Below are 27,701 nucleotides of genomic sequence, written 5' to 3'. Positions count from 1 at the left end.
GCGCGCATGGCTGCAGGTGAGGCCTCCACTGGCCTCTTGCTCCTCCCGAGCCTCCGCTGTGCCTCCCTCCCCGCCGGCCCAGGTTTGGCATCCGCGGGAGCTCAGCCCTGCGCACGGAGACCCCTCCGGTAGCCACGTCAGGCTAATGGGACTGTGGGTCCCAGCAGGGACTACAACTCCCGAGATGCTTTTTGGAGAATGGGTACTTCCGCTTTGCCCCGTGGACTATAACTCCCGGCATGCTTTGCGTCCAAACGATCGCCCTCGTTACCCCGCGCCGTCTCGGACTACAACTCCCGGCAAGCTTTGCGTTCAGGGTGCGCCCGGCCTCCTCCCCCTTTGCCCCGCGGCGCCCCGATAAAGGTTCCGCGTCGCGCGCAGCGCAGCTCGGTTAGGCGAGGAAGGCGGCGGCGGCGGCGGCGGGGGTAGGGGAGGGTGGGGGGTGGGGGAAAAAAAAGACGTGTCTCTCCGGCCGGGAGAGCCGGGTTGGGGTCACCGTGTGGCGGGGTCGGTGTGTGCCCCGCGGTGGGGAGGTCATAGCGGAACGGACCCGGAGGAGATGGAGGGCGACGGGGCCCCTGCGTGGCGGGGTCCCGGCGGGGCCGTCCGCGACTTGTGCCGCTCCTTCGCCCACTACAACCGGCACCTGGCGAGGCTGCAGCACAACCTGCGCGAGACCAAGAGGTTCTTCCGCGACGTCAAGTACTCCCAAGTCCACCCCTTCGCCTCCGCGGCCCCTGGAGAGGAGATACCGCCCGGCGCGGGGGACGGGACCCTCCGCGATGGCCCCGCGGCCGGCGGTGAGGGGGGAGCTGGGGGGCTGGGAGAATTGGGGCTGGGGCTGTGGGGAGAGTGGGGAAGACTGGCAAGCTTGAGGATGGGGCTGTGGGGGGAATTGGGGGAGTCTGGGAAGTTGGGGGGGGGGGGGCTGTGGGGAGAGGTTGGGGGTCTGGGAAGGTTGAGGCTGTGGGGAGGGGTTGGGGGCGTCTCGGAAGGCTGGGGTTTGGGATGTGGGGAGAACTTGGGGGTCTGGGAACGTTGGAGTTGGGGCTGTGGGGAGAGCTGGGGGCTCTGGGAAGGTTGGGGTTGGTGCTGTGGGGAGAACTGGGGGCTCTGGGAAGGTTGGGGTTGGGCATCTGGGGAGAACTTGGAGGTCTGGGAAGGTTGAGGCTGTGGGAAGGATGGGGGATCTGGGAAGGTCAGGGCTCTGGGGGGAGCTGGGGCCTTGGAAGGGTTGGGTTGTTTGAGTGGGCTGTGGGGAGTGAAGGGTCCTGCTGAGGAAGGCTGGGGGGCCCTGAATGGGGGGAGGTAGATGGGGTGTGGGGAGCAACAGGTTGCCCAGAGCAGCGGTGGCTGCCCCATCCCTGGAGATGTTCATGGCCAGGTTGAATGGGTCTTGGAGCCCCTGTTCCAGTGGGAGGCGTCCCTGCCCATGGCAGAGGTGGGACTGGGTGGGCTTCTATGGTTCTATGAGACCTGAGGTGTTTTGGGGGTGTGAGAGGCTTTGTGGGGTGAAGTGGGGGCTGTAGGGGACATGAGGTCCTCTACGCATCTTCCTAACCCCCACCCTGCACCTCCCAGACCCCTGCAGGGTGGGGTTAAGATGATGCGGGTGGCTTGTGGGACTGGTGTGCTCACAGTGCATTTGTCCTGGCGCTCTTTGGAATAGCACCGGGCTTCATTCATCAGCTTTCTCCTCATCTGTCACTGTTGACAAACATTGCTGGGGTAGGAGCCCTCCTGCCATGTGCAGAACTTTTCCATAAGACTGTCTTGTGAGAATAGTTAAGTGTGACATTAAATGCATATAAAGATCTTCTTTATTCGTTTCCAAACAGCCCAGAAGAGTAGTTTAGCATGACATTAAATGTATATAAAGATCGTCTTTATTCATTTCCAAACAGCTCATGAGTCATCTCTGTCGGCTACTTGTCCAAGATACTTGTTCATGCCTGTCTTATGCTTACAATTCTGATTAAAAAATTGAAGCGTTATTGGGATTGTCTGTCAGTTTGCGTAGAAAAATGTAGTGTTCCATGTCAACTCTTGGACTGAAAATGAATAACTGTAAAAATAAGGTTTCTCTGTTTGTTTATGTCTTTTGTGACTTGTGAGAAGTAGGAACCAGTTGGTTTCACTCGTTTTCTGTGGATCTCATGGCTCTTTGAATGGTAGAAGTTGCTCTTCTGCTTGGCTGCTTCTTGAAGAGCATTACTACTTCTTGAAGAGCATTGCTACTCAAATGCGATTGCATCTCAAAGTCTGCTTGTAGCGCTTTGTGGATGCATCATCAATTAAATATTCACAGGATATGGGTTTCACCAAATATCCTGCCTGTTGTTTCTAATACAGAGCGCTTAAAACCTATTTTTCAAACACCGACCTTGACGCAGTCTGACTTAGCTGCTGGATGTGTTACCAAGTGGCCCTTGAGAATCAGGGAAAGGCTGGCTGCTTTAGAGCTTGTTCATGCGAACAGTAATAACAGTGTAGGCTCTTGGCTCAGGATTTCAGGCTGCAAAGGTTGTATAACATTTACTGTTCTGAAAAATAGCACTTAAATTGATAATGTTCAAACCAGTGAAGTGGTGTCATGTTCCAGGTGGGGCACAGACCAAGGGAATAAATCTGCTCCCTGTTAGGAGGTGGGGATTTGTGGTGGTGGTGTTGAGGGGAGTTAGGACAGAGGAAGGGAGAGGATGAAGAGCAGGACTTGGTAAGAGTAGCTGAGGGACCTGAGGCTGTTTAGCCTGGAGAAGATGGGGAGTGGGGAAAACCTCTGTAGTTCCTGGAAAGGAGGTTGGAGTGAGGTGGGTGCTGGGCTCTTCTCCTGACCACTAGAGGAAATGGCCTCAAGTTGTGCCAGAGGAGGTTTAGATTGGATATTAGGAAAAATTTCTTTACTGAAAGAGTGGTGAAGCCCTGGCAGAGGCTGCCCAGGGCAGTGGTGGAGTCTCCATCCCTGAAGGGGTTCAAAAAGCTTGTAAACGTGGCACTTCAGGACGTGGTTTAGTCAGCATGGTGGGGTTGGGCTGATGGTTGGACGGGATGAATTTAGAAGGCTTTTCCAACCTTAATAATTCTATGAAAGTACATTTAAATGTCTTAGAAGCAAAATGCATGTGAAGGGGTTTGCTTCCAAGACACCCATGCAGCTATTGGAGGGTGACTGCCCTTTGGATCAACATAGGTCAAGCAGCAGAAAGCGCAGCCTAGTTTACTCCGTGCAAAGCCACTTCTAAGAATCCACTAAGCCGAGTAGCAGCCACTGACTTTTCCAATGAGCTGGGTCATCCGAGAGTTGGGTACTTGAAGGGGCGAATGTATACATCCCAGCCTCAGCTTAAAAGGCAACGTTTACCCATAAAGCGGCATCGTGGACCAAATGTTCCCTCTGTGGCTTCAGCACCAGGACTTAGTCCTCATAGTCGTATAAGTAAAACAACTTCAAGGGGAAAATAATTGCCTTCCAGCTACTGTTTGAGGGGAGGGAGAAAGTCTTGTTTGCACCGTTTGCATTTCTGAAGCATTCAACAAAATGTTGTCTGTTCTCTAGGTCTGCTTTGTCATGAATAGGCTTTTGAGAACGATTTGTTAAAATACTGTGACGATACTGTAGCTTCACAGGTCTGACCGCTTTTGATTCTCGGTGCTGTTAACTGGTGGGGTTTGTACGGGCTTTCTGTAAAGAGAAAATCTTAATTACGGTCTCGGTAGCAGATTTTACTAAAATGTAAAGACACTAAGGAAAAAAAACCAAGCAATGCCACTTTCTGCTAATTGTAGTTATTTTCTGTGTTCTGTTCTTGAAATAATTTGAACTCTTTGACCTGGGAACTTGATTTTTTTTTTGCTTTATTTCAGAAAGTGCTGTAAACTGAGCTGTGCTGCTTGTTCAGGGGTCCACAGCATCTCCAGATTGTGGTCAGCAGCTGAGGTGGTATTGTGAGTGTGTGCTGGGGGGAAGGCCGAGGCTTGGTAGCCTAATGACTCCGTGCATAAATGTATTTCATAGGAGTGAATGTATTAACCAGAGGGTTTAGAGGAGTTTTCATCATGGTGCTCTGTTGACTGAGGATTTATATCCTGGTTAAAATGTGACCACTCTGCTTATACTGCTGTGATCCCCAGAGGGTCAGGACTCTTTTTGTGCTATTAGGTGTGTCAGTAGAGCGTGTTATCTGCACCTTGAATCCTGTGGTCAGTTTTGGGCCCCCCATTCCAAGAAGGTCATTGAGGGGCTGGAGCATGTCTGGAGAAGGGGAACAGCTGGGAAGGGTCTGGAGCCCAGGGGTTCTGGGAGCGGCTGAGGGACCTGCGGCTGTTTAGCCTGGAGAAGAGGAGGCTGAGGGGAGACCTCATTGCTCTCTGCAGCTCCTGGAAAGGAGGTTGTGGTGAGGTGGGTGCTGGGCTCTGCTCCCAAGTAACGAGGGATAGGATGAGAGAAAATGGTCTCAAGTTGTGGGAAGGTTTAAATTGGGTCTTAGGAACAATTTCTTTACTGAAGGAGTAGTGAAGCCCTGGCAGAGGCTGCCCAGGGCAGAGGTGGAGTCTCCATTCCTGAAGGGGTTCGAACAGCATGTAGATGTAGCACTTCAGGATGTGGTTTAGTCAGCCTGGTGGTGTTGGGCTGACAGTTGGACGGGATGACCTTAGAGGTCTTTTCCAACCTTAATGATTCTATGATTCTATCACAAGAAGATAAATTTTAAGACTTGATAATGTGTGGAGAGGTGGTCAGGACACTACTTGTGAAAGAATTCCTCAGATAGATGGGAGAAGGCACTTGCTAACAAGCTTCAAGTTCAGCAGAAAGTGAAGCGTGGTTCTACAGACCATCAGGGCTGCTGAGGTTCCACCAGCTGCCATTGTTAGTGTGTTGTGTGTGTCACCTGTGCTCTGGGATTAACACTGCTGTGCTGATAGACCCGTGGTGAAGTGGAATGAGGCTTGGTTGGTGTAACAGTGTTAATCATAAGCCTTGTAGTGGTCAATGCATGCAACAAGTCATTGCCAGCACCACAGACAGACAAGGATTTCTATGGAAGGTGTTGGTATTTGCTCTGAATACGAGTATTTGGCCTTATTTAGGCACTGTTGTCTGCGTGTATTCTTGAAAAGTCAAGAGAAAGACAACTGAAACAGAGTGGAGTTGGTCTTCCTTGAAAAGGGGATGAGTAAATGCTCAGGACTTCTACAGATGTCATAAATTCAACCAGGATTCTTCTGCCAAGTGTTTGACTGAATTTTGAGACTAGTCTTGGTGAGAGATGTCCTTGTTCTTGGACAGGCTTCCTTTCATCCAGAGGAGCTCAACAGGATGCATGCACTTAAGGACTCCCCTGCAGCCATGGTTTTTGAAGTGTTTATCACATGTCTCCAAGTGATGCAGGCTATGGATATGGGGTGTAACAGCAGCTGAAATGCATGGCAAAATCTCTGTCAGGAGCTCACACAGATATGGGGCTATCGCTTCATCTATTCAGTACCCAAGTTCTACATCTAGCTTTCATGAGGTCCCACAGGTCATATTCCCAGCTTGAATCCTTCGTGTTCTGATGAGTGGCATCACCTCTTGAATGCTGTGCGAGTGGTTTTGCCCTGTGTCTTATTCTGACGTACAGAGATAGACATACACGTTCTGCTGGGCAGGAGATAAGCAATCGCTCCATCACAGCACAACTCACTACAGATGGGAGACCTTGCGGTCATTGTCAGACATCCAGTGACAAACACACACAGGGCTGAACCTGCTGCCATGACTTGGGTGCCTTGGTGGTGCACTGGTTAGTTGGGATACGGCTGAATCTTGCTTTTAGTGCTGGTTCCACATTTGTACTTCTCACACTTGGAACATTGCAGTGCCTCAAATGGAAGATGGGCAAGGAGAATGGATGCACAGAGTCCTGCTGCTCTAAAGAAGATGCAGATATTGAGTAATTTCCTTTTGCAGCTTAAATGTTCTTAAAATTAATGTCTGTTAAACTGTGCCTGTTGAATCCAGCTGTCTAGGTTAGGAAAGATGTGTGCTGTTAGTTTGATCAAGGGAGAGAAGCCATTTACTGTGCTTCAGACTGCATCAGGAACCTCCTGGCTGCTAGCAGAGAGTGTCTGCCCTTGGGCTCATCTCTGTCCAGTCTGGGGAAAGCGTGGCAGTTTCTTTGGATGCTGTGGTTGTTTCCATCACAGGGAATTGCTGGCAGAGGCTGTTAGTTCTGCTACCGTGTCTCAACAAACATGGTTTCATCATCTGCCTCTGTATAGATAAGCGATTTTGTGAGAATGCCTTTCCTTGAGGCTAGAAAGGAAGTTTTGCTGCTTTAATGTGTACCATGCTGGATTTCAGTCCACAAGCTTGTGCAGCGATACTCTTGGGACTTGGTAGATTAAAGCATTTGGTGTTTTTAAGCATGTGGGTGAAACTGTCACCAATATGTAGTTGATAGAATTTATTTCTACTTTGTGACAGGAATGTTCTGTACAGCCAAGCCATCAAAACTTGGGAAGGGTTATCCTCAGTGGCCCTTTAGGCCTTCTTGAACTCTGGAGCAAGGGGAGACCCTGTTCTAACCTAAGGCAAAATTAGCTCTTTGGTTGTTTAAACCTTGACAACTGTTTCTTATTGATTTTTAGGGCTTACCTTTAGTCTTCCACTGACTTACTCTGTGTAAACACTTCCCAGTGAAATAGGTGGGGAGAGCAGTAACAAATTGTCTTTGTGGCTTTGTGCGGATCGACCCACTGGGCCTCTGTTTTGGTGCAGTGGAAATGCTGAATTGTTGACGTGAGTTTGAGGATACATACTCAAATTCTTGGTGTTCTGTGGGTTTCTTGGCAGGCTCTGGGGCAGTGATGTCTGAACTTTTGCGTTCAGCAGGCTTAGAGAGAAGAGACTTGTTCAGCCAACTTATTCTAATGCAGTCTGTTCTAAACTTTAGGGCAGAATTTCATTTCCTTCCCTCGCCATGAGGAAGAGCACCTCCAGCGAACTGTGAGCTGGCACCCTTGCCTCCTGATTCTTGGCCAGAACTGTAACGCCAAATGCCAGTTACTCAACATTCTGCTGGGTGAGAAGCTGCTCCCTACCACCAAAATCAGCAGTGAGGAGAATTGTAAGAGGCGACGGATCCGTTTCACGCATGGGACGCAAACACGGATTAGCCTAGCGCTGCCTGAGCAGTATGAACTGGTCCATATGATGGCAGCCCACCGAGGGCACTGGGACACAATACCAGAGGAGGACTTGGAAATTCGTGGGGACAGTGAAGATCCTGCTCACCAGATAGCAGAGCTGGAGGTCATGCTGCCGTACTCACTACTAAAGGTAACGAAGGGTCCGTGTACCGTTATCCTAGTGAACTTAAGATATGACTTTTATCATCCCTATTAAAGCTAGTGGTGTAAACTCCCAAGCATAGGCATTTTTGTTAAAGAGGCACTAGAAGCCTGGTGTTAGTATTTTACTCGGACATCACTGTCCATGCTTGTGTGCTCTTATTTCAGTGTTGACTCTTGGCATTGGCATTGCTCTGTAATGTTTCCATGCATTCCAGAAGCCAAGCTTACTCAGGTGTAAGTCTGATAAAGTACTGTCCTTGTACGACAGCTACTGTCTCTGTCCTGAAGAGCTTATTGTCAGAAAAAAGCTTTTTAATGTCAACACCTGGTAAAATGACTTGACTTCATTTGTGAGGGTGGCTTTTACATTCCTGTGGTGTCGATGGAAATTGAGGGTGTTGAGAACAAGAAGGTGGGAGTCTGTTCTTGATGCCGTTTCTAACATTGTTAGTATCTTGCTTTGATTTCCCTTGTACATAAAATGTGTTCCTGTCTGGTGAGTGGTGCGGTTTGGTGTTTAGCAAATACCTTTAAAGGTCAGGATTGCATTTCATAGCTTTTTATGGCTTCCATCAGCTCTCATTGCATTTCATATCTTGTGTCGAGCCTTTGTTATTCTAGTATAATACTTCTGGAGCATTGTGTTGGCAGTATTAATACTAATTCTTAAATATAAGTTGCTTAAGTGTAAAGAATATACTCTGTCACATGGGTAAGAGTCTGAACTTCATAGCTGAACAGTAAGATAGTAAGGTAACTTATTTTCTGGATGTCAATCGACACGTGATGGTCAGTAGGCAGAAAATGAAGACCTAGTCTGTCCTCATCAATTTGAAACATGCTTTGAGGAATTTAAGCCAAGTCCATGCTATGTTGGAGTGCGTTTGTGCCTTCCAGCATCCCCTGGAAGGGAACAGCAGTGCCGTGTTTGTGTAAACTGTGTGAGGCACCCACTGCTTTCCCAGAGAGCCCCAGATCAGCTGCTGATGCTGCAAAGTAAATGCCTGTTCTGTATCTTCTGCTTGTAAAAATCCTGCCTTGCTATGCTTTTAGCTTTACATTTCTTTTACTTGGTTACGTTTTTATAGGAGCCAGCTCAGACACTGCAGTTTTCAGCCATCTCTTGGATTTCTGGTGCGTACGACAAAGCTTGCTCTGTCTGGCTTTGGTTATATTTGGGACACTCAGATGAAAACAGCTACTCAGATTAATTTGAAAAGGTTTAGGGAAATAAAAAGCTCTTCCAGTGGAAGGAGAGGGAGTATGAATCACAGCTATTTCAGATTAATTCAAAGAGTTCCTTACATGAATTCAAGAGGCTGAAGGAAGAAAGGCTGATAGGAGAATGCAATGCATTTTAGCAGGTAGTTGGGCCAGGGAAGGAAACTCTCTTCCTGTGGAGAGACCTGTGACTTTCCTGCTTTCCAGCTCCTTTGCATTCTCCAGCTCTGCTCAGCAGACACCAAGACAACACAGTTTTTAAACTAAATATGTGCTAGTCATGGGCACTGCTTCTAAAACTAGAGGAATATGTGCATTGGAGCAATAATGGATGGGGATTTTTGGATGCTACCCGATGTTGCGTGCCTACAAAACTACTCTGGAGGAACTTCTGCTTTTTCTTAACTTGTGAAACAAAATTTGGAGTCTATTAACAATTGTGTACTTGCTGCTAACATGATATTCAGTACAAATCTAAAGGATTTTGATTTGCCTGGTAACCAAACAATTTAGAGGAGCTCAGTACCTCTTGGACAGAAGGAAGAGAAATCAATCTGAGTTTTATCCCATCAGTTATCTAGAATCCATGTTTTACATAGAATCCCTGTACTTTTGTCTGTTTATTTTTCTCCCAACAGCAGAGTACTTATAAGTAGTACTGTGTTTTATGAGAACCTTACGTTCCAGGTACTCAAACTCTTTGCTAGTGTATGAAGAGACATTTGTAGGTCCTTATTGTGGACTTAGACAGTTATAGGAGTTGAGAATTTCTGTTTGGTGAGGCACTAGCCCAGGTTGCCCTGAGAAGTTGTGGCTGCCCCATCCCTGAAGGTGTTCAAGGCTGGGTTGGATGGAGCTTCGAGCAACCTGATCCAGTGGGAGGTGTCCCTGCCCATGGCAGGGGGTGGAACTGGATGGACTTTAAAGGTCCCTTCCAACCTAAACCACTCCATGATTAAGATTTGTGGATTTCTGCTTGAAATCATTCATTCCCTATAGTGAGGATGCTTATCTGCGAGAAGGTGGTCATCAAAGGAGCTCAATGACTTCAGGACCTGTAGATGCTGTGCAACTTTTCAGGGCTGAGCATCTACCTGGCTCTTGGGCTGGCCTGGGCACCGGCTTATGCGCTGCTGTTTGGCACAGGCACCTAATGCTATGTCATGTTTCTTGCTGCAGATGCATTTGCTAAATCCAAACTCATTAGACTTTACTCCTGTAAAGAAAGGCTAACTTATTTGTAAGTTAATGGTATCTAAATATTAACTAAACTACTTTTTATTTGGACATAAACCCCACTGAAGTTTATACCACTTTTCAGTATTGACTGGCCAGTGGAGCGCCCCTTCAGTCCAGGATGGGATCCCGCTTGCTTTTCTGCTACTTAAAGATGTTTCGATCAAAACTTGTTTCACAGAAAAGGGGGTGAGCAGGAGGGAGCCAAACATTTCTTTTGCATGGGGTGGCTGCTGTGAGAACTTTGTGCTAATAGGTACGTGAACCTAGTTATTTTTATATGTAAAGTATCACGGAAGGAAAAACTTTGGGAAAGTTGCTCTGTTCCTTGGGGATCACTGCACAGGAATGCATCTAGGTCATGGGGAATAATCCAACCAGACAGACAGTTTAATAGATTTATTGTGGGAGTAAACAGTTGGCTCTTTCCCTACATCTTATCAGTTGTGCCCGGAAACCAAAACGGACTTCTCTGAAGTATTGGTTTTCATGTCGGTGGTACAGCACAATGGGAGGAGGGTGACAGGGCTGAAAGCTTCCTTTTACTTGCCTTTGTTTTGCTTTCTGCTTCACGTGGCTGAGTCTCGGGCTGAAAAGTTTTAGTCAGGGCTCACAGGGAAAGAGAGATTTTTCAGCTGCTCTGACAAATCTGGAAAACGAATGAAGAAATGCAAGATGGTTCTGTGAGCTGTGGCAGAAGAATTCATTTAGTTTGGGCTTATTGTTGCATTTCTTCAGGTCCTATAGCAGTGATTAGGGTCATATGAATTAGTAGTTGTTAAAAGGAGCAAAGAATGTGGGTAAGTACCTATTAGGTAATTATTTTAATGTACATTCTGCTTAAAGCTTGGAAAAACGTGATCTCTTCTTTGAGAGTATTTTTCATGTGTTTGGTTGTGGCAAGGGTAGAGAGAACTGACAAGCTTTCACATTGGACTCTTCCACACAGTATCAGTTTGCTTTGGGCCATGCTGAGGTCTTCCTGCCATGTATCAGCTTCAAATACTTGAAGTCGCCTTCCTCTCTCCCTTTATGCTGGTATGAATGAGGGTATAAAATGCCAGCACCACGAAATTACTCTCCCAGCTGTGTGAAGCCAATTCTGTTTCTGGTTTTGCTGGCTTAGTGATATCTTTTGCAGGGGAAGAGTTCATGAGCAGAAAAAGAGCGTTGCTTCTCAGACTGTTCCGTAAGTGTGCACACACCACAGGCTTTCTTGGGCTGGCCCTTCCAGCAAAGGTAAAATGAGGTTCTCTGATGAAGTGGGATTCAGAGTCACTGCCCAAAATCAAAGCTGTAAAGGAAAGCGGTGTTCGGAGACCAGAGTTGTAGCTCAGTTTTCTTACCTAGGATTCTCTCTAGATTGGACTTACTGAACTGAGTCAGATCCCCATGGAAATGGAACAAACTGGCAAGATTTCAGAATAACTGGGGTTTGCGTGTAAAAAAAGTTCTAAGTAGAATGTAGGGAATCTATATAGAATCTATACGTGTACCTGAGATTAGCAGGTGGGTAATGAAATCGGATCATGCACAATAAATGCAGTAACTTCAAGGATTCACGGGCTGTTCTTGGAAGGCAGAATATTCAAATTGGCTTAGAAAAAGGCTGAGCTGGGCCTTCCATTGTAGCCTGCTTGGTAGGGATTTGGGAACAAATCTGACTCAATTGGGTTAGCTTCTTAGCACCTCAGTTCACTAAGCAAAGAGTGATTAAACTGCCCGCAGCCTGGCAAAATAGGACAAGATCCTCTTGGGATGTAGCAAATAGATTCTTTTTAACTGATTGGGAAATGAGGAATTATCTGTTGACTCAGTAAAATGGCACACTTAGTGGTCCCTGGATGCATTTAGTGAGACTCCACTTTATCTTCCTGTAGGTCAAGACCTACTTGATTCTTGGTATTCATTTTTGTTCTGGGATTTGGGATGCAGTGGCCATCCTGGCATTGCAGGCCTGAGTCCGTAGATGAGTGCATAGTGTGTCTGCATGGTATTCTTTTTAAACTGTCTTTTTGTCTTGCTGCTGCCAGCACCTCTGCATCGTATTTTAAGTGGAAGAGCTGTCACTGATACTTTTGTACCTGATGTTCAGATTGCCAAGTGGGAGGCTTTGATATTTTAAAAGGGGTCTTTTTGTTCAGAAAAATAGTCATGAAGTTACTTGGCAGCAGTTTCATGCTTACAGCTCTGTCGGGAGTATTCCAGCATGTTTAAAGCTGTGTGACCTGGTGAGAACCAGCTTAACAATTTTAGGAATCCAGTGTGAGTCATTCGTATTCCCCACACAAGAAAACTTGATCCCTGAGAGTATGAAGGTGCATAGACAGTGCTTAAACTTCTGTAGGACATTAAAAAAAAAAAAGAGGGGGGCTTGGTGAAGAAACATTGCTAATGCTCTTTGGAGAAGCCTGAGAGGCCTCTACAGAAACAGAAGAACCAGTTGCTCAGGCTGTATTTGGTTGTCTGTGTTGGTTTTCTCCCTGTCTCCTAGAGACAGCTCTAGCTTCCTCCTTTGTTTAGAGTCGCTGGTATGAGTCATCCCTCCTGGTGAACGTTGCAGCGCTGCACATCCCATGCTGCTCAGCCTCCTGTGCACCAGGCAGGTTGGAGTTCATTACCAGGAAGTCCTATGGCATGAATGGCTTCCTCGTAGCTCTGAGAGCAGTTGGGAGACGTGGTCAGGCCTTTCTTTCTTCTGAGAATCTGAGAAAAGTGATTGAGGAATTCTTAATTATTGCCCTCTGTTATGAGTCAAGAAGATGGCACCTCAACCCTGTCTTCAGTTCAAAGCCTGTGTCGTTCTCTTTCCTTATTTTAGTAGAGCGATATATGCAATTTTAACACTGTTCTTGCATATCCAAAGGTGAATCTTGTTTCCTTCCTTGGAAGGGAAGGAAGCAGGTTTAAGAACTGTCCCTTTTTAGTTGGGTTAGTAAAAAGTGACGTCAACAAGAGCATATGACCTAAGCAGTGAAGCTCTGTCCAGTGGACAAATAAGTAAATAAAATACCAGTTGGATTTGAAGAAAGTAATAACTGAGCTTGTCACAACCTTGTGTTCCTCCTTGTCTGTCCTTTGGCTATGAACTCTTTGGAACTGATTATTGTGCTGCCTTTGTTTTGGCAGCAGTGGCTGGTGTAGCACTTTCTGCTGTTGGAAGCCACACTGACAGCATGAATCTCTCCCAAAAAGCTGCAGGTCTGGTCAATGGGAGGCTGAGAGCATGTTTGCTGGGAGAGGTTATTGCAGAATGGGGCAGCTGTAAGCCAAAGAATAATAGCTGCTCTGCGGTAGTGCTTACCTGGGCAATGTGTCCCGCGTTTTGTTTGGAATTAGGATAAAACTCAAAGCCACTTGGTACAAAATAGAGATTTGGAGTCAGCAGGCACTAATCCCTCTCTAGCCACGCCCTTGCAAGAGGGCTGTCATCAGCTTTGTGGGTAGGCTGCATCCTCAAGTGTGATGCCTTATGTGAGAGACTATAACTGTTCCAGAGCGTCTGAATGTTTCTGGTTTTGAACTTTGAGGGAGTTAGTATGGGTTTGCATATGTTGTTTTTAAAGGGATCTGTACCAACCTTTTTTTTCTTTTACTTCCTCATTCGCTAGGAAGTGGATGTTGTGGTGGCACCATGTCGTGGATTCCAGCCTGCTGAAGCCACCTTGGGAGAGTACGTGAACCAAGTCTTACCCGTTGTCATCTTTGCCATCAGCGAGGCTGAACTTTCCTCATCAGATGAGAACGAACTGCGTGAAATCAAAGAGAAATTCTCTTTGCCTATTTTCTTCTTCAAAGTGCCGGAGTCAGGGATTGAACTGATCTCTCCTCCTAAAACTGATAATGAAAAGTCTTCCCTTTACAGCCAGCTGATGGACTTGGAGTACCTGAGTTCCAACCACTGCATCTGTGGGGCGCCTGGGCCTGACGGCGATGCCCAAAGCATGCTGGTAGAGCAGTTTGAGAAGCTCCGTCTCCTAAGCACTTTTTCCAGACAGGTGCTTCAGAAGCATCTTGTGGAAGCAGCTACCAGTTTGAATGAGCTGCACTGCCGCTGCCTGAACATCTTCATCAATCAGGCTTTCGACATGCAGCGGGACCTGCAGATCACCCCCAAGAGGCTGGAGTACACCCGCAAGAAGGAGAATGAGCTCTATGAGTCTCTGATGAACATTGCCAACCGCAAACAAGAGGAGATGAAGGACATGATCATAGAGACTCTTAGCAATATGAAAGAGGAGCTCCTGGAGGATGCTGCTAATATGGAATTCAAAGGTAGGGAAGGGCAGGAAAGCAGTGGGAATGAAGAGGTTAGGGGCTTTAAAGAAGAGTGACAGAGTAATATTTGCTGTCTGCTAAGGGGCGGTTGGATGGCAGTTTACGCTATAGGCTTTGCAAGAAAATTCAGAATAATACACAAAGGATTTTTCTGTAGCTTCTCCTGGGTAAGAAGCACTGTCCTTAAATGAGAGGCATGAATGTATTAAGTTTGTATATTTATCAGACTTCCCCCTGTAAGAGCTTGCTGCTTTCAGGTATTTTACTTCTCTGCTTTAATTCCCTATTCTGCCAAAGAAAATAACTTTCAGCTTTGCCTGAGCAAATGTCTTGGGAATAAGCCTGTCCTAAGAGAAAAAGCTCTTCAAGTTTTAGTGGTGAAGGCTTGATTTGTACTTTCTGCTTGATTTCTTTGTCTGAGAGAGGCTTGCCTAAGACTTTTGGATATAGAACCTCCTAAAATGGAATCCTTCAGGGTAGGTGAGGCTTTCCTTCTAAAACAACACAGCAGATTGTGCTCCTGAGGCCAACGCTTGGCATTTGGTGTGTGTTTAGGAAATGTGGGAATTCTCACTGCATCTTCTAGTACCAAAACTTCCAGGAAAACACAAGCTGGAATTGTACAGAAGGATGTGTAAACTGTGCGAGGTGAGAGGCTATCCAGATTCTGTCTGCTGGAATGCGTGGTCTGTCATAGACATCAAAGTGAAGATCTGTGGGTTGATACTCCACAGCTCTCTTCTCTGCTTGCCAAGCAGAGGTTTACTCTAACAATCGTCTCTGTTCTGAGGAAATGCAGTTCATTGGGCTGACAGGGAAAGATTTTTTCTCTTTAGAACAAAATCAGAAATAACTCTAGGCTGTTGGTTTAGAAGAAATTATTTTTGGTGAATTGAGTGCTCTTCTGAGGCATGAGAGAGGACAAATCTCTAGATAAATTTGTCTTGATTTGCTTTCTCCCAGCTTTAAACTGCAGTGTTATCTGCTGGGACGAAGTGGAGAGATGGTGGATTATGTTTAATCTTGCGGGGTAGGATCTGGATCTTTTTGCTTTTGCAGGTGGGAAATGGATGAGACCTTTCCTGTTTCTCAACATATTTGCTTTGAAGTGCCCATGCAAAACGGAATCCTTGTAAAGAGCTTGCTTTAATTGCAACTTGAAACTATTTGCATGCTGCAGAAAAACTCAATAAACCAGCATACGTTCGGGGTTTAGTGAGCGTGAGAATTCTGCCTGTTTAGGGCTACTATTTCTTCATTACCAGGACAGATAATAACTCCTGTACTCTGCCTGTCCCGCTCTTCACAGAGCTGGAGTACCTGAGTTAAGGATTCTGTACGTGTAAAAGATTGTTTGGGAGCAGCACAAGATAAACCTTCTGCAGAAAATGTGTGCGTGTGTGTATGATATCAGAGTGAGCATCTTGTTGGCTATCAGTATTTGAAGCTGTATCATAAAAGGAGGAAGATGTTGTTTTGAGGAGCTAATGCCATCTGCCGATGGCTGGATTTGTTTTACGTAGGGGAGACTGTTGGCCAAAATCCAGAGACCAAGTCTTCAGCTCCTGCCAGTACTTTAGTGCTGCTGGGAGCACTTACGGTGCGTGAGCAGCGATTGCTTAATGTTTGCTTAAAAATACCAAGTGGTAACCAACCTTTTCAAGGTAGCAGGAAAATTCCCAGTAGCCGGTGTAGCTGTTGCATCACTTTCTTCCTAACACTCAGCACCCAGCAGTGCTTATGGATTGCAGCATGGACTGGAGGAATTTCCTGACCTCTGTTTCCTTAGACAGAAAGACAGCTTTGTGCTTCTGCCTTTGGGTTTTTGAGATGGTAGTTGTCATCACTGTCCAACTGAACCTAGCTACAAAGTGCTCGTATAGGATCTATCAGATGTTAGAGTATCCCGTGAGTTCCAGCACTGGTGAATGGAAGCAAACATCAGAATATTTTTCACCATAGTGAGATGGGACTTTTAGCTTCCCTGAAGCTGCACTACCAGATGTGCATTCTGGAGCTGCTCTAATGCTTTAGTACTTTCTATCAGAGACCAAATGACTCAGAATATGTAGGGAATGGGTTTGGGAGTGCTGTAAAACTGGCATTGTAGCATCAGGCATGCAGACTAGCAAAGAATTAATCCTTTGCAATAGTCACCGTTTGTATTCTTCTTGTTTCTTTGTATGACTTAAACTTGGCTTCAGAATAAATCATCCAGGTCTAAAGCAATGAACCTCTGGAGGAGCAGAAGAGCATATGGAGCAGAAGCTGGCTGGACTGGGGCTGTAGCTCATTTGCAAAATGCTGAGCAGCTCTCAGTAGCTGTTGTTGCAGCAATGGTTTGTGGAATACAAAAGATGCCTTTTTCTTTTCTTCTGCACAGATATCATCATTCCTGAGAATGGAGAACCTGTTAGTTCCAAGGACATAAAGTGTTGTATTAAGCAAATTCAGGAACTGATTATTTCTCGATTAAACCAAGCAGTTGCCAACAAGTTAATTAGTTCGGTGGACTATCTGCGAGAAAGCTTTGTAGGGACTCTGGAGAGATGTCTGAAGAGCCTGGAGGAGTCTTGGGAGGTTTCAGTACATCCTGCAAGGAGTTTGGAGAAGTCAAAGGATGTTTCTGTACACATCACAAGCAATTATCTCAAACAGGTATGGTGGCTTAAATGGCTGTCTAGAATCATCTTAATTGTCTTTATCCTGACCTAGCAAGGGTAGCAAGGGACTTAGGTGCTCAGTGAAATCAGAGGAATGTGGATCTGGAGTTTGTGGGGGTTTGGTGCCATTAAGGGAGGTACTAAAACTGGGGAACAGGCACTTGAAGGCCTAGTACTTATCCTTCCTAAATCTGTGGACAGGTGCGGTTGGACTGGATGATCTCAAAGTTCTTTTCCAGCCTAGGGATTCTATGATAGGTAACCAAAGGACAGCATCGAAACAGCTGTGAGTTCAGCACAATAAATTAATTGAATCAAGAGATTAATGGAATATCCCATGTAGCGTCCTCTTTTTCATTTTCAGAGTCTAGCAAATTTTATAGTGACGCTAGCTTGTGAAGCTTCTGTACTTTCATCCTTCCCTTACTTTCCAGATACTAAATGCAGCCTATCATGTTGAAGTCACTTTCCATTCTGGCTCAACAGTAACCAGGATGCTGTGGGAACAGATCAAACAGGTATGGGCATCTTTATCACTTCCTTCTAGGACATGTCCCCATATAGTAAAATGTTCTTGGAGCAAAGAATGTGAATTGCAGCTGCCCTCTTGGTTTTCTCTTAGCACGTGCGTTATAAAGCTATTGCTTCCCCACTCAGCACTAGGGCCGTGTGTATAATTTATCCCTGGGGATGCTAATATTACATTTAACACCCTTTAGTGTGCTCTTTCTGTTCTGAAATGGCAAAGGGGTGATGATCAGCATTTTGAAACTTTTGGCCTTTGTTTCTGGTAACTGGTTGGATGTTTGGGTTTAGGGGTTTCTAGTGGGTGGGTTGCTTGGTTGTTTTGCAGCGTATATTGTTTCAAGTCAATTCACTCTTCTCCCTCCAGAGCAGACCTCAGGTCTTTGTTTTATCTGTCTGTCTGTTAAGGCGTGTGTTTCTCTGAAGTTCCTGCTCTGAGCTGTTAGTGACCATTACTGCCTTCTTTCTTTGGTTTCCTTGGATGGATGCGTGGGTGGAATAGTTTTTCCCAAATAGGTGCAAGTGCAGACCGAGTGGTAACAAACCTTCAGATTCCTCCTCCAGCCTAGGGGAAGGATCCAGACTGGGTGTGCAGCAGATGAATTTCTCTGGTGGCTTATGAAGGGTGGGGCAGACATCTTAATAACCCAGCAATTCAAGGGATGTGGTGCATACCACCACCTGGGATTTCCATACCTGGACAGCGTGTCCATCTGTAGCTTTTGGCAGTTTTTCACTCTTCCAGAGTCTCTGGGTTACTGCTTTTGCTGCCTGTTCTTTCTGCTGATGAGCTGAGAACAGCATGTTCTGTTGTGAGCTTTGGTGCAGTTCAAAACTTTCTGAAGTTCTACCCGATCCACTTGTTCTGTCACAGCTACAGCCGTGTCTGCAGCCTGATGAGGGAGCTGGGGGCCTGGAGCAGCCCTCAGATGGCACCACAACTGTTTGGTTTTCCAGAGGAGGGGGTGTCTAACTCTGTTCTTGGTCAGATGTGAAAGAATGGTTGGCTTTTTGGAACGAATCAAGCAGATAGTTGGAAAAAAAATCAAATCTCTGTGTGTGTACAACGATACTGTCACCAAGATCTCTGAATCGTTAGTAGTTACTGCAAGGTAATTCAGCCTAATTCTGTATTTCAAGGTATCTACGCAGCCTAGAGCACACTGACTGACCCTTTGCTTTCTTTTTTTTGTACTAGTGTCTTAATTCTGTTATCTGTTTTCCTAGATAATCCAGCGGATTACATGGGTCAGCCCACCGGCCATCACCAGTGACTGGAAGAGGAAAGTTGCTCAGGACGCTATTGAGAGCCTCAGTGCATCCAAGTTAGCCAAAAGCATTTGCAGCCAGTTTCGGACCAGGCTAAACAGTTCCCATGAGGCTTTTGCAGCTTCTCTGCGGCAGGTGAGCGTGTGGACCTGTTAAGAAGGTCTTGTTTTGTACATTGCCACTTACTAGAAGAGGATTTTAGTTGCAGAGATAGCTGCACGAGCTGCTCTTTTAGCTAAAGCTGCTGTTCTGTAGGGAGAGCTGCCAGAGCTCATGTGAGTGTATCCAAAGCAGTGTGACCAGCAGGTTGAGGGAGGGGATTCTCTCCCTCCACTTTGCTCTGGTGAGACCTCACCTCCAGCTCTGGAGTCCTCAGCGCAGGAAGGACATGAATCTGGAGCAAGTCCAGAGGAGGCCATAAAGATGATCTGGCCCAGGCTGCTCTGAGCAGTGGTGGCCCCATCCCTGGAGTTGTTCAAGGCCAGGTTGGATGGGGCTTGGAGCAACTGGATCCAGTGGGAAGTGTCCCTGCCTGTGGCAGGGTTTGGAACTGAATAGGCTTCGAGGTCCCTTCCAACCACCCAAGCTGTTCTGTGATTCCATGAATACAAGGTCCTGTTTTTAAACTAGTTGTGCTTTAAGTAGGATCTCTCCTCAGTTGTGCAAGGACCCTCAGCCTTGTTTACACAAGGCTTCAAACCAGGCAGGATTACAGTGTATGTGTGATATCTCTCTTAGTTAGAAGATGGCCATTCTGGCAGGCTGGAGAAAACAGAAGACTTGTGGCTGAAGGTGCGGAAAGATCATGCTCCTCGACTAGCACGACTCTCGCTGGAGAGCAGGTCCCTCCAGGATGTGCTGTTACATGGTGAGTGTTGTGCTTGATGTTCTCTGAACTATCTACTGCTCCCTCCTCCTGGAGCAGTCAGTGGGTGTGAAAGAGTAGGAGGGCTGTTTTGCTTTTCACTCAACTACTTCAGTGAAGCTACATCTGATGCATACTGAGTTCCTTGAGCTGTGCAGCTCTTGGCCCATGGAAAGCTCTGGGCTGCCAGCCTGATAGCATATAGGAAGAAATAAACGTGTTCTAACAGATTTTGGACCTTACAGGCAAACCAAAGCTGGGCCGCGAGCTGGGCCGAGGACAGTACGGCGTGGTCTATCTGTGTGACAGCTGGGGTGGGCATTTCCCATGTGCCCTGAAATCTGTTGTTCCTCCAGATGAGAAGCACTGGAACGACCTTGCACTTGAGTTTCACTATATGAGGTGTGTATTGTGTGCTTTTTCTCATTCCACATGCATCTCCTTAACTTCACTGCTGCAAAATAAAAACGCTCTTTGCATTGGCAGAAGCTTCCTTGCTGTAGTTCTACCCTGCAATCAGTGGCCTGACCTCATGAGTGCTGTGCCCAGTTTTGATCCCCACTATACAAAAAAGATGTGGCCACGCTGGAGAGGGTCCAGAGGAGGGCCACTAAGATGATCAGAGGACTGGGGAACCTTCCATACAAAGTAAGGCTGAGAGAACTAGGTTTTTTCAGCCTTGAGAAGAGAAGGCTTAGAGGAGACCTTATTACCATGTACTAGTACCTAAAGGGTGTCTACCAAGAGGATGGAGACTCCCTTTTTCTGAGGAGATACATGGAAAAGACAAGGTGTAATGGGTATAAATTGCTCCTGTGGAGATTCCGATTGGGTTCCAGAAGAATGTTTTTCCCCAGTTAAATGTGGGAATCATCTCCCAAGGGAAGTGGTGGATTCCTCTACGCTGGACACTTTTGAGGCTCAGCTTGACAGAGTACCGGGCCATATTGGTATATTGGTCCTCAGAACTGTGAGTTTTCACTGTTTAGGTGTATTTCACTGTTGTACCAAAGCTGCAGCCACTGTTTTTTTTTCCCTTCCATGGAAAAGGAAGGCTTGGTGAAGGTGAGGCTTGGCCTGGAGTGGAGGGAAAGACAGAAAAATCACCAACTCTATGCTGAACTTTCTATAGGTCTCTGCAGTCGCATGAGCGTCTCGTACATCTCCATGGTTCTGTGATTGATTATGGCTATGGAGGAGGCTCCAGCATTGCTGTCTTACTCATAATGGAACGGTTGCACAGAGACCTCTATACAGGACTAAAGGTGACAGAAATCTGTGTGTGCGTGTGTTTATGTTTTTTTGTATATACTTTAGATATTTAGATGTAGATTTTGTTATTAATCTGTAAAACGAAGCTAGAATTACTTAGCAAAACCACGGAAAAAACAAGCAAAAGTAACTTCCACTTGTAGGAATTAACTCTTTGTGTATTCTTCAGGCTGGGCTAGAATTAGAAACACGATTACAGATTGCCTTGGATGTAGTCGAAGGAATCCGTTATCTTCACAGTCAGGGACTTGTGCACCGGGATATCAAACTTAAAAATGTCTTGGTAAGGAAAACTCTTGTGTCTGGCTAATCCTGAAGTCTTATAAAGCCCTTTTAGTGGGAGAGACAAGCATAATTTAAGTGAAATAATAGCTTTCTGCATACAGGATCGTTTAACTTGTGGTATTATTAGTCGAAAGTAGCTGTGCAGTGAGGCTTCCTGAACTCATTTTCAGGCAAAAAGCCTAGGGGAGAGGGAGCAGCAGAGTGACTTCTCTTGAACGTAGAGAGCTTGAGCTACGAACAGGGCTTCCAATTCCCAGTTCTGTTAAGCCCCAGCCACACCCTCTGTGTGGAAGACAAGTGAGGGCATGCCTGTTACTGAGCCTGACTAAATAAATGTCCAGGAGCAGCCAAGTAATCGGGGAAGCTTTGGGAGCAAATGCCCAACCTTTCAAACCTAATCGGAGTTTAAAGCCTTTATATTAAAATGCAGTGCTAGAACTGAGAAGTATGGTTATCAGCTGCCTGTGTATGAACTCTTCTACAGCTTGACAAAAAGAATCGAGCCAAAATCACTGACTTGGGGTTCTGCAAACCAGAAGCCATGATGTCTGGCAGTATTGTAGGCACACCCATTCATATGGCTCCTGAGCTCTTTACAGGTATGCTTGTTGACTGAATCCACTACTGTCTGACTTGAATTCTGAAGGCTGTTACTTTGAATTAATAGCTCCGCTTGCTTATGAATAAAAATAAATCAGAAGGCTACCTGCTTACAGTATTTTTTTCCTTTATTTTAAGTGTCAGTCTTAAGTCTTTATTTACTTGAGAGAGAACTGTGGGATTCATAAGCTTTGAAATGACTAATACTCTTGCAATTGGAAAGTTAAGTTATTAGTTATTGAGAAGCTAAAAATACTTGGTTTTCATGGGATGCTCTCTGAAGTTTTTGCCTCTTTTTTGTATAGATACAGATTTCCAAGCCATTATTACCATGCATAGTGCTTCTGGCAGGTGCTCTCTAAGCTTTTTACCAGAGCCAGCATCTTATGGTAGCACTTAGAGGTCTATACCACACTGATCAGCATCCTTTTGGTCTGAGATGCTGCCACTGCTTTGACAGGTTTGCAATCAATTTGAAGCAACCTGATTTGTTTACTTGGGAAAATATTACTCAGGTGGTTCTCACTCTTAATAGTGAAATACTCGTGACCAGCGGGTAGACCTTGGTCTTACAGAGGTGAGTGCTGGCTTAGCCCCTATGCACTTACTGTGCTCAATCTTCTTTTATTGAATGGATGTACTTGCTATAAATGAGTAATTGCCAAACTTCTGGCTTGGTGCCATCAGACTGTTGGGCAGTAGAGCCAAACAGAACTGGTAGTCTTAGTGTTGGTGTTTAAGTCTCTGAAGTACAGCTGAGCACCTGCAGTGGCCCATGAACCTCAGCTCGGGAACTGCTGGGATGGGTTCAGTGTATAAATTCTCTGAGATCTGGAAGGTCTGAGACGTTATCCCTCCACTCTTGGCAGCGGTTCCTGATACATTACTGGCCTTGCCCTCTGGAAATGAAGTTGTGGTTTTAGTTTGAGGAAGTGGAACACTGAAATTAGTTCTCAGACTGCTCGGTTTCCAGTTATGTTTGTCCTGCTGATCAAATGTATTTTTGTCACAGGAAAGTACGATAACTCAGTGGATGTTTATGCGTTTGGAATTCTGTTTTGGTACATCTGCTCAGGACATGTGAAGTTACCAGAAGCTTTTGAGAGATGTGCAAGCAAAGATCACCTTTGGAACAATGTGAGAAGAGGTATAAAAGGCTTATTTGAACTTTCTTGGTTGATACTTAAGTAAAATGGAGAGGAGATGAGGAAATCAGTTTTTACTCTTTTATAAATGAAAGCTAAAAATACAAGTTGTATTGTCATTGACTGTCTGAAGAGTAACATTTATCTAGTTAAGCTGGACACACTTGACTGAAAACCTGACTGAAATGAGCAGGGATAGAAAAAATCTCAGAGTTAACCACCTCCTTGCATGGGTGCTGTGCTGGCACACCGCTAAAACCACATGGAATAGTACAGCACTTACGATGTAAACCAGACCCCAAAACCAACCAGGCGTGATCCCCTAAAGAATGTTTAATCCCTTGCAATTTCTGAAGGCCGGGAAGATCTCTGTATTAGAGTGCTTAATGAGTAACACGCTGGGGAAGTGTCAGTGATGGACTGGATGTTGAGTCAAGTACACCAGTAGTTTTTCTACAAAATATGAACTTATTAGAATCATAGAACAGTTTGGATTGGAAGGGATCTCAAAGCCCATCTTGTTCCAACGCACCTCCCACTGGATCAGGTTGCACAAAGCCCCATCCAACCTGGCCTTGAACACCTCCAGGGATGGGGCAACTACCACTGCTCTGGGCATCCTGGGCCAGGGCCTCCCCACTCTTGCAGGAAAATGTTTCTCCCTAAGATCTCGCCTCAATCTCCCCTCTTGCAGCTGGAAACTGTTTCCCCTCTTTGTCTCCCTGCCCTCCCTGATCAGGAGCCCCTCCCCAGCTTTCCTGGAGCCCCTTTCAGTACTGGAAGCTGCTCTGAGGTCTCCCTTGAGTCTTCTCCAGGCTGAACAATCCCAACTCTTACTGTTATGCCGGTGTAGGTTTAGTATACCGTGTTTAGTAGGAGCTTAATCCTCCAAGCTGCGTCACAGCATTGGAATGCTTTACTACTCTGTGCCCTTAGTTTCTGTCCATATAATCTCTCCCCTTCTCATGTGAAAAAGATTAACTCAGATGAGTGAGTCCTGTATTTGGTCAGAGGCTTCACTTGCTGCTTGTTTTCATGTTAAACTTGCTCCTAAGGGCACCGTTAAAAGTGGAGGTGGAAGAGACCTGTTTCCTTATAGGGGACAGCACTCATTTTGCTCCCAAATAGTTGTAAAGAGGAGGCTCCAGTGATTGTATTGGCCCATCCTCTGGATGAGCCAGAGTCCTGAGTGACTCCAGTGATGCTGGAGTCATACAGAGATGTCTCTGGAGACAACTCCAGAGATGTCTCTGCAGTGTTGCTGAAACGTGTGCCTTTATCAAGAGCATTAGACCCCAGTGAGTCCACTTGGGTCACTTCAGCTGAGGGCCCTGGGGCTGTTTATCCTGGAGAAGAGGAGGCTGAGGGGACACCTCATCGCTCTCTGCAGCTCCTGGAAAGGAGGTTGTGGTGAGGTGGGTGCTGGGCCCTTCTCCCAAGAAGTGAGACTGGTGATAGGATGAGAGGAAATGGTCTCAAGTTGTGCCAGGGGAGATTTAGATTGGATATTAGGAACAATTTCTTTACTGAAACAGTGGTGAAGCCCTGGCAGAGGCAGTGGTGGAGTCTCCATCCCTGGAGGGGTTCAAAAACTGTGTGGCTGTGGCACTGGGGGACATGGTTTAGTTGGCACAGAGGTGTTGGGATGGCAGCTGGGCTAGATGATCTTAGAGGTCTTTTCTGACCTTGGTGATTCTGTGATTCTCTCTGATTTGAGGTGTACTGATGGTAATCAGGTCTCTCTCCATTTTCCAGGAGTTCGTCCGGAGCGTCTTGCGGTGTTTGATGAAGAATGCTGGCAGCTGATGGAAGCCTGCTGGGATGGAGACTCCTCCCAGCGCCCTCTCTTGGGGATTGTTCAGCCTATGCTGCAGGGGATCATGAACAGGCTCTGCAAGTCAAGCTCTGAGCACCCAAATAAAGGTCTGGATGACTCTACTTGAAAAGGAAGCATGGGAGAATTTTTAATGGTGGGAGAGTTCTGAACCCCTAACTCTGCAGATGGTTTCTTCAGGTGTAGCTCTTTCTGGTTATCCTGAGTGGGACAGGAAATAGCAACCAGAAGACTGTTTGTCAAGGTGAGACCTCGAGGAGGTTCCATCCTGCGCAGCAGCCAGAGAAGTCTCCCCCGGTACATCCTGTCCATAGTAGTTACCCTGCTGCACCTTTATTACGGAGCTGTGCCAATGAAAGAGAAAATCCACGCCCTTGAACTAAAAGGGGTTTTTTTGCCAGTCCCACACAAACACCAATCAAAGAAAAGAATCTTGCATGTTCCAGGTAGCGTCTGTGTTGCTAGGAGTTGATCACGACAGTCTTTACTTGGTAAAGTGAAAGCTCTTCCCGTTAACTGAGGGTCCCAGGTGGCTTTCCATACAACTATCCCAATCCCTTCTTGAGTCACACTAATCACGGTGTGGTCGGAAAGGAAAGAGAAAGCAGAGGCTCTAGGCTAGAAAGCGTTTAGAAGCCAGGATCATTTATCTGTGTTAGCTTCTTGCAACACTCAAAATGTTTACATTGAGAGAAGCAAAGCTTCCATGTTTTACTTAAGGGGGTTTACCTACTGTTCTACTGCAGTGCAAATACCCCAAGTTATAAGCTATTTATCTCTTGTGTACCCTTCACCTCTTAATTCTGTAAACGAGCTCTTTTCTTTCCTGGTAGTTTTGCTTCATAATAGTTAATGGTAAAATGGAAGAGTGCTCAGAGATTATGTATTGTAATAGCGAAACAAAGTCATTACAATTAATGACTGTCCATGGGGAAAATGCCAATTCATTTTAATTAAATTTGGGGGTTGGATTAGTTGTAAAGGCAATGACAGTTTTAAATTGTGCTATGACAGACGAACTGTTTTAAAAAACAAGGTTTCTTAAGCTTTTTTAAAGTCACGTGCTTGGTGAAAGCATACTCGAGGGAAAACAGGTCGTTTGTTCTTCTCCTGTAGCTTTTTGGCTATGTCCGTTCATTGTTTCACTCGAGGATCTCAAATTTAGCTGTGTTGAAAAGAATTAAAAATGGGGGGAGGGAATCCTTCGCCAGGAAGGTTTGGGGCTGGGGTGGTTCTGCTGCCCTCGCCAAGAGGGCTGCTGGAAAGAATCCTTTCCCCCTTGGCCTTTGCATTTCTGGGACGAGGTGTGTCGATCTTAATGTGGGGTGGAGGGGGGAGTAGAAAAAGCACCTTGGTTTACTACATGAAGAAGTACTGAGTTGGCAAGTTCTCCCTGGGTTTACGGTTCCTCCCAGCCGCAGGGGCTGGGCACGCCATGGCTTTGTTTCCCAGGAAAGATAACATGCTGCGTCCAGAAGAGTGTAGGCATGTGGAATTACTGCACCATGTTGCTGGAATTTATTGGCTAGTAGACATCACATTACAACCCCTAGTCTGTCTGTTAAACAGCTTGAACAAAGGAAAGGGATACCTAACCCTGCAGTATTAGTTTAGTTTAAATCTTCCTTTGTGCAATAAACAGAATTCATGTGTGTGTTTTATATATATATATGTAAAAAAAAAAAGACTTTTTTTTTTTTACTTACCTGCATGTGTGGGCATTGTTCTGGTCTGTGATGGCATAAACAGAATGGTTCTAAACCACTGTAGCCTCGCCAGCTGAAAGCGCAGCCGCCGAGAAGCACCCACGTGAGAGAACGAATACTTTTCCAAAGTAGAATTGTCAGGTGTTCCACTGCCTCGGCGCACGCTCGCACTGCCGATGACACTAACAGTATTAACTCTGCTCCACTGTGCGTGGTGGTTAGTAACTGTATTTACAACCAGGAGAGTCAAGGTCAGTCTCTTGCGATTAATAGAGGTGGCTTGTGTAAATAATAAATGTATGAATAAAATTGAAGGCTCTGTGTATGGAATTCCAGAAATGGCTTTTATTGCTCTTTCTCTGTCACCATCTCCAGGCTCTTTCCTGGTGCCTTTTTATCACTCTTTGTAGCTACCTCGCTGTCTCCTTTTCCTTCGATCTTATTGCACATGTGGTGTTGCAGAGCTGCAGGTTTTCCCAAACTCTGTATAGCTGTTTATCTGCATTGTGTTTTTCCATATAAAGCTTGCCTGCTCCAGCTTTTTCTGAAATACTTCACACACTCAGTTTAACTTCAAATAAATGTTTTTCCCTACACCCCAGAGCCAGGGAATCAAGGCAAAATTTTAGGTTATTACAGATTCCACAGAGCGCGAGCTGGAAGTGGTCCTGAACTCCAGCCCATCTGAGCCTGGTGCTGTGCGTCCCACCTGAGCACATGCTATCATCCTAGATAAGCTGCCCTGATCCCCCAAAAGTTTGTTATGGGATGTTTTAATGTAGTTATTTGTGCATTGTGTGTAAGTGGGTGCTGGAGTGGCTCCTATGGTCCACCTGGACACAAACCCGCTGTCCCAGTCAGGTGAATGCTGCTGCATAAAGCAAGCTCAATCCCAGAGGCTGAGTGAGGAGTCAAGATCCTCAGTCCCTTCCAGGGATACCAGGCCTAAAATCTGTTTGGAAACAAAGCTTTGTTTGTAAAGGTGGCAGCTCGGGTGTTACAGTCCTGAGCAAACCAATAGGAGCTGCTGTGTAGAATGCAGCATTTGTACTAATTTCTAGTCTTGGGAACTGATGAATGGTTAAATCCTCTCCTTCTGTCATATTTGAAGAATAGAACAATCAAAAAAACCATGGAAGACTGCAAAAGACCAGCATCCGGCCAGTTCTTCAGGAGCCAAAAAAGAGGGGAGGTCAAAGTAATCCTGTCTTCAAACCTTCTATGGGAACTTCAAAGGAGGCAGGTGTGAAGGGAACAGGGCAGGGACTGCTTCTCTTCTATGCATTTTCCTTTTGTTCTGTTCTTCAAATATTGATACTGAAAATGCTGGCAAATAAACCTTCTAAGGCTCGTTTTGGAGTTTTAGAAAGCGGCATCGTTTATCAGCCTGGGCAATGAGGCAGAGATCTCCATCGATCGTGCAGCCAGACCAGAGCTGGGACAGAAGAGATTTCCCACTTACGC

General features: G+C 46.0%; 1 protein-coding gene across 1 annotated transcript; it reads left to right on the top strand.

The window, feature by feature from the left end:
- The first annotated feature begins 452 nt into the window (after positions 1 to 452).
- On the top strand, positions 453 to 26,565 carry DSTYK (dual serine/threonine and tyrosine protein kinase). The gene is made up of 13 exons (XM_054087767.1): positions 453 to 800; positions 6,939 to 7,324; positions 13,407 to 14,070; positions 16,457 to 16,731; positions 17,171 to 17,254; positions 18,489 to 18,665; positions 19,269 to 19,398; positions 19,641 to 19,797; positions 20,528 to 20,660; positions 20,837 to 20,950; positions 21,437 to 21,551; positions 22,565 to 22,699; positions 24,453 to 26,565. The coding sequence occupies exons 1-13, from the start codon at positions 560 to 562 to the stop codon at positions 24,638 to 24,640; spliced, it is 2,799 nt and encodes a 932-aa protein (XP_053943742.1). The 5' UTR covers positions 453 to 559; the 3' UTR covers positions 24,641 to 26,565.
- Positions 26,566 to 27,701: the final 1,136 nt, after the last annotated feature.

Source organism: Cuculus canorus, chromosome 24 (assembly GCF_017976375.1).
Source record: "Cuculus canorus isolate bCucCan1 chromosome 24, bCucCan1.pri, whole genome shotgun sequence".
NCBI classification, from domain to species: domain Eukaryota; kingdom Metazoa; phylum Chordata; class Aves; order Cuculiformes; family Cuculidae; genus Cuculus; species Cuculus canorus.
The sequence above is the reverse complement of the archived record's forward strand: the minus strand, read 5'-3'. Positions and strand labels throughout refer to the sequence as shown.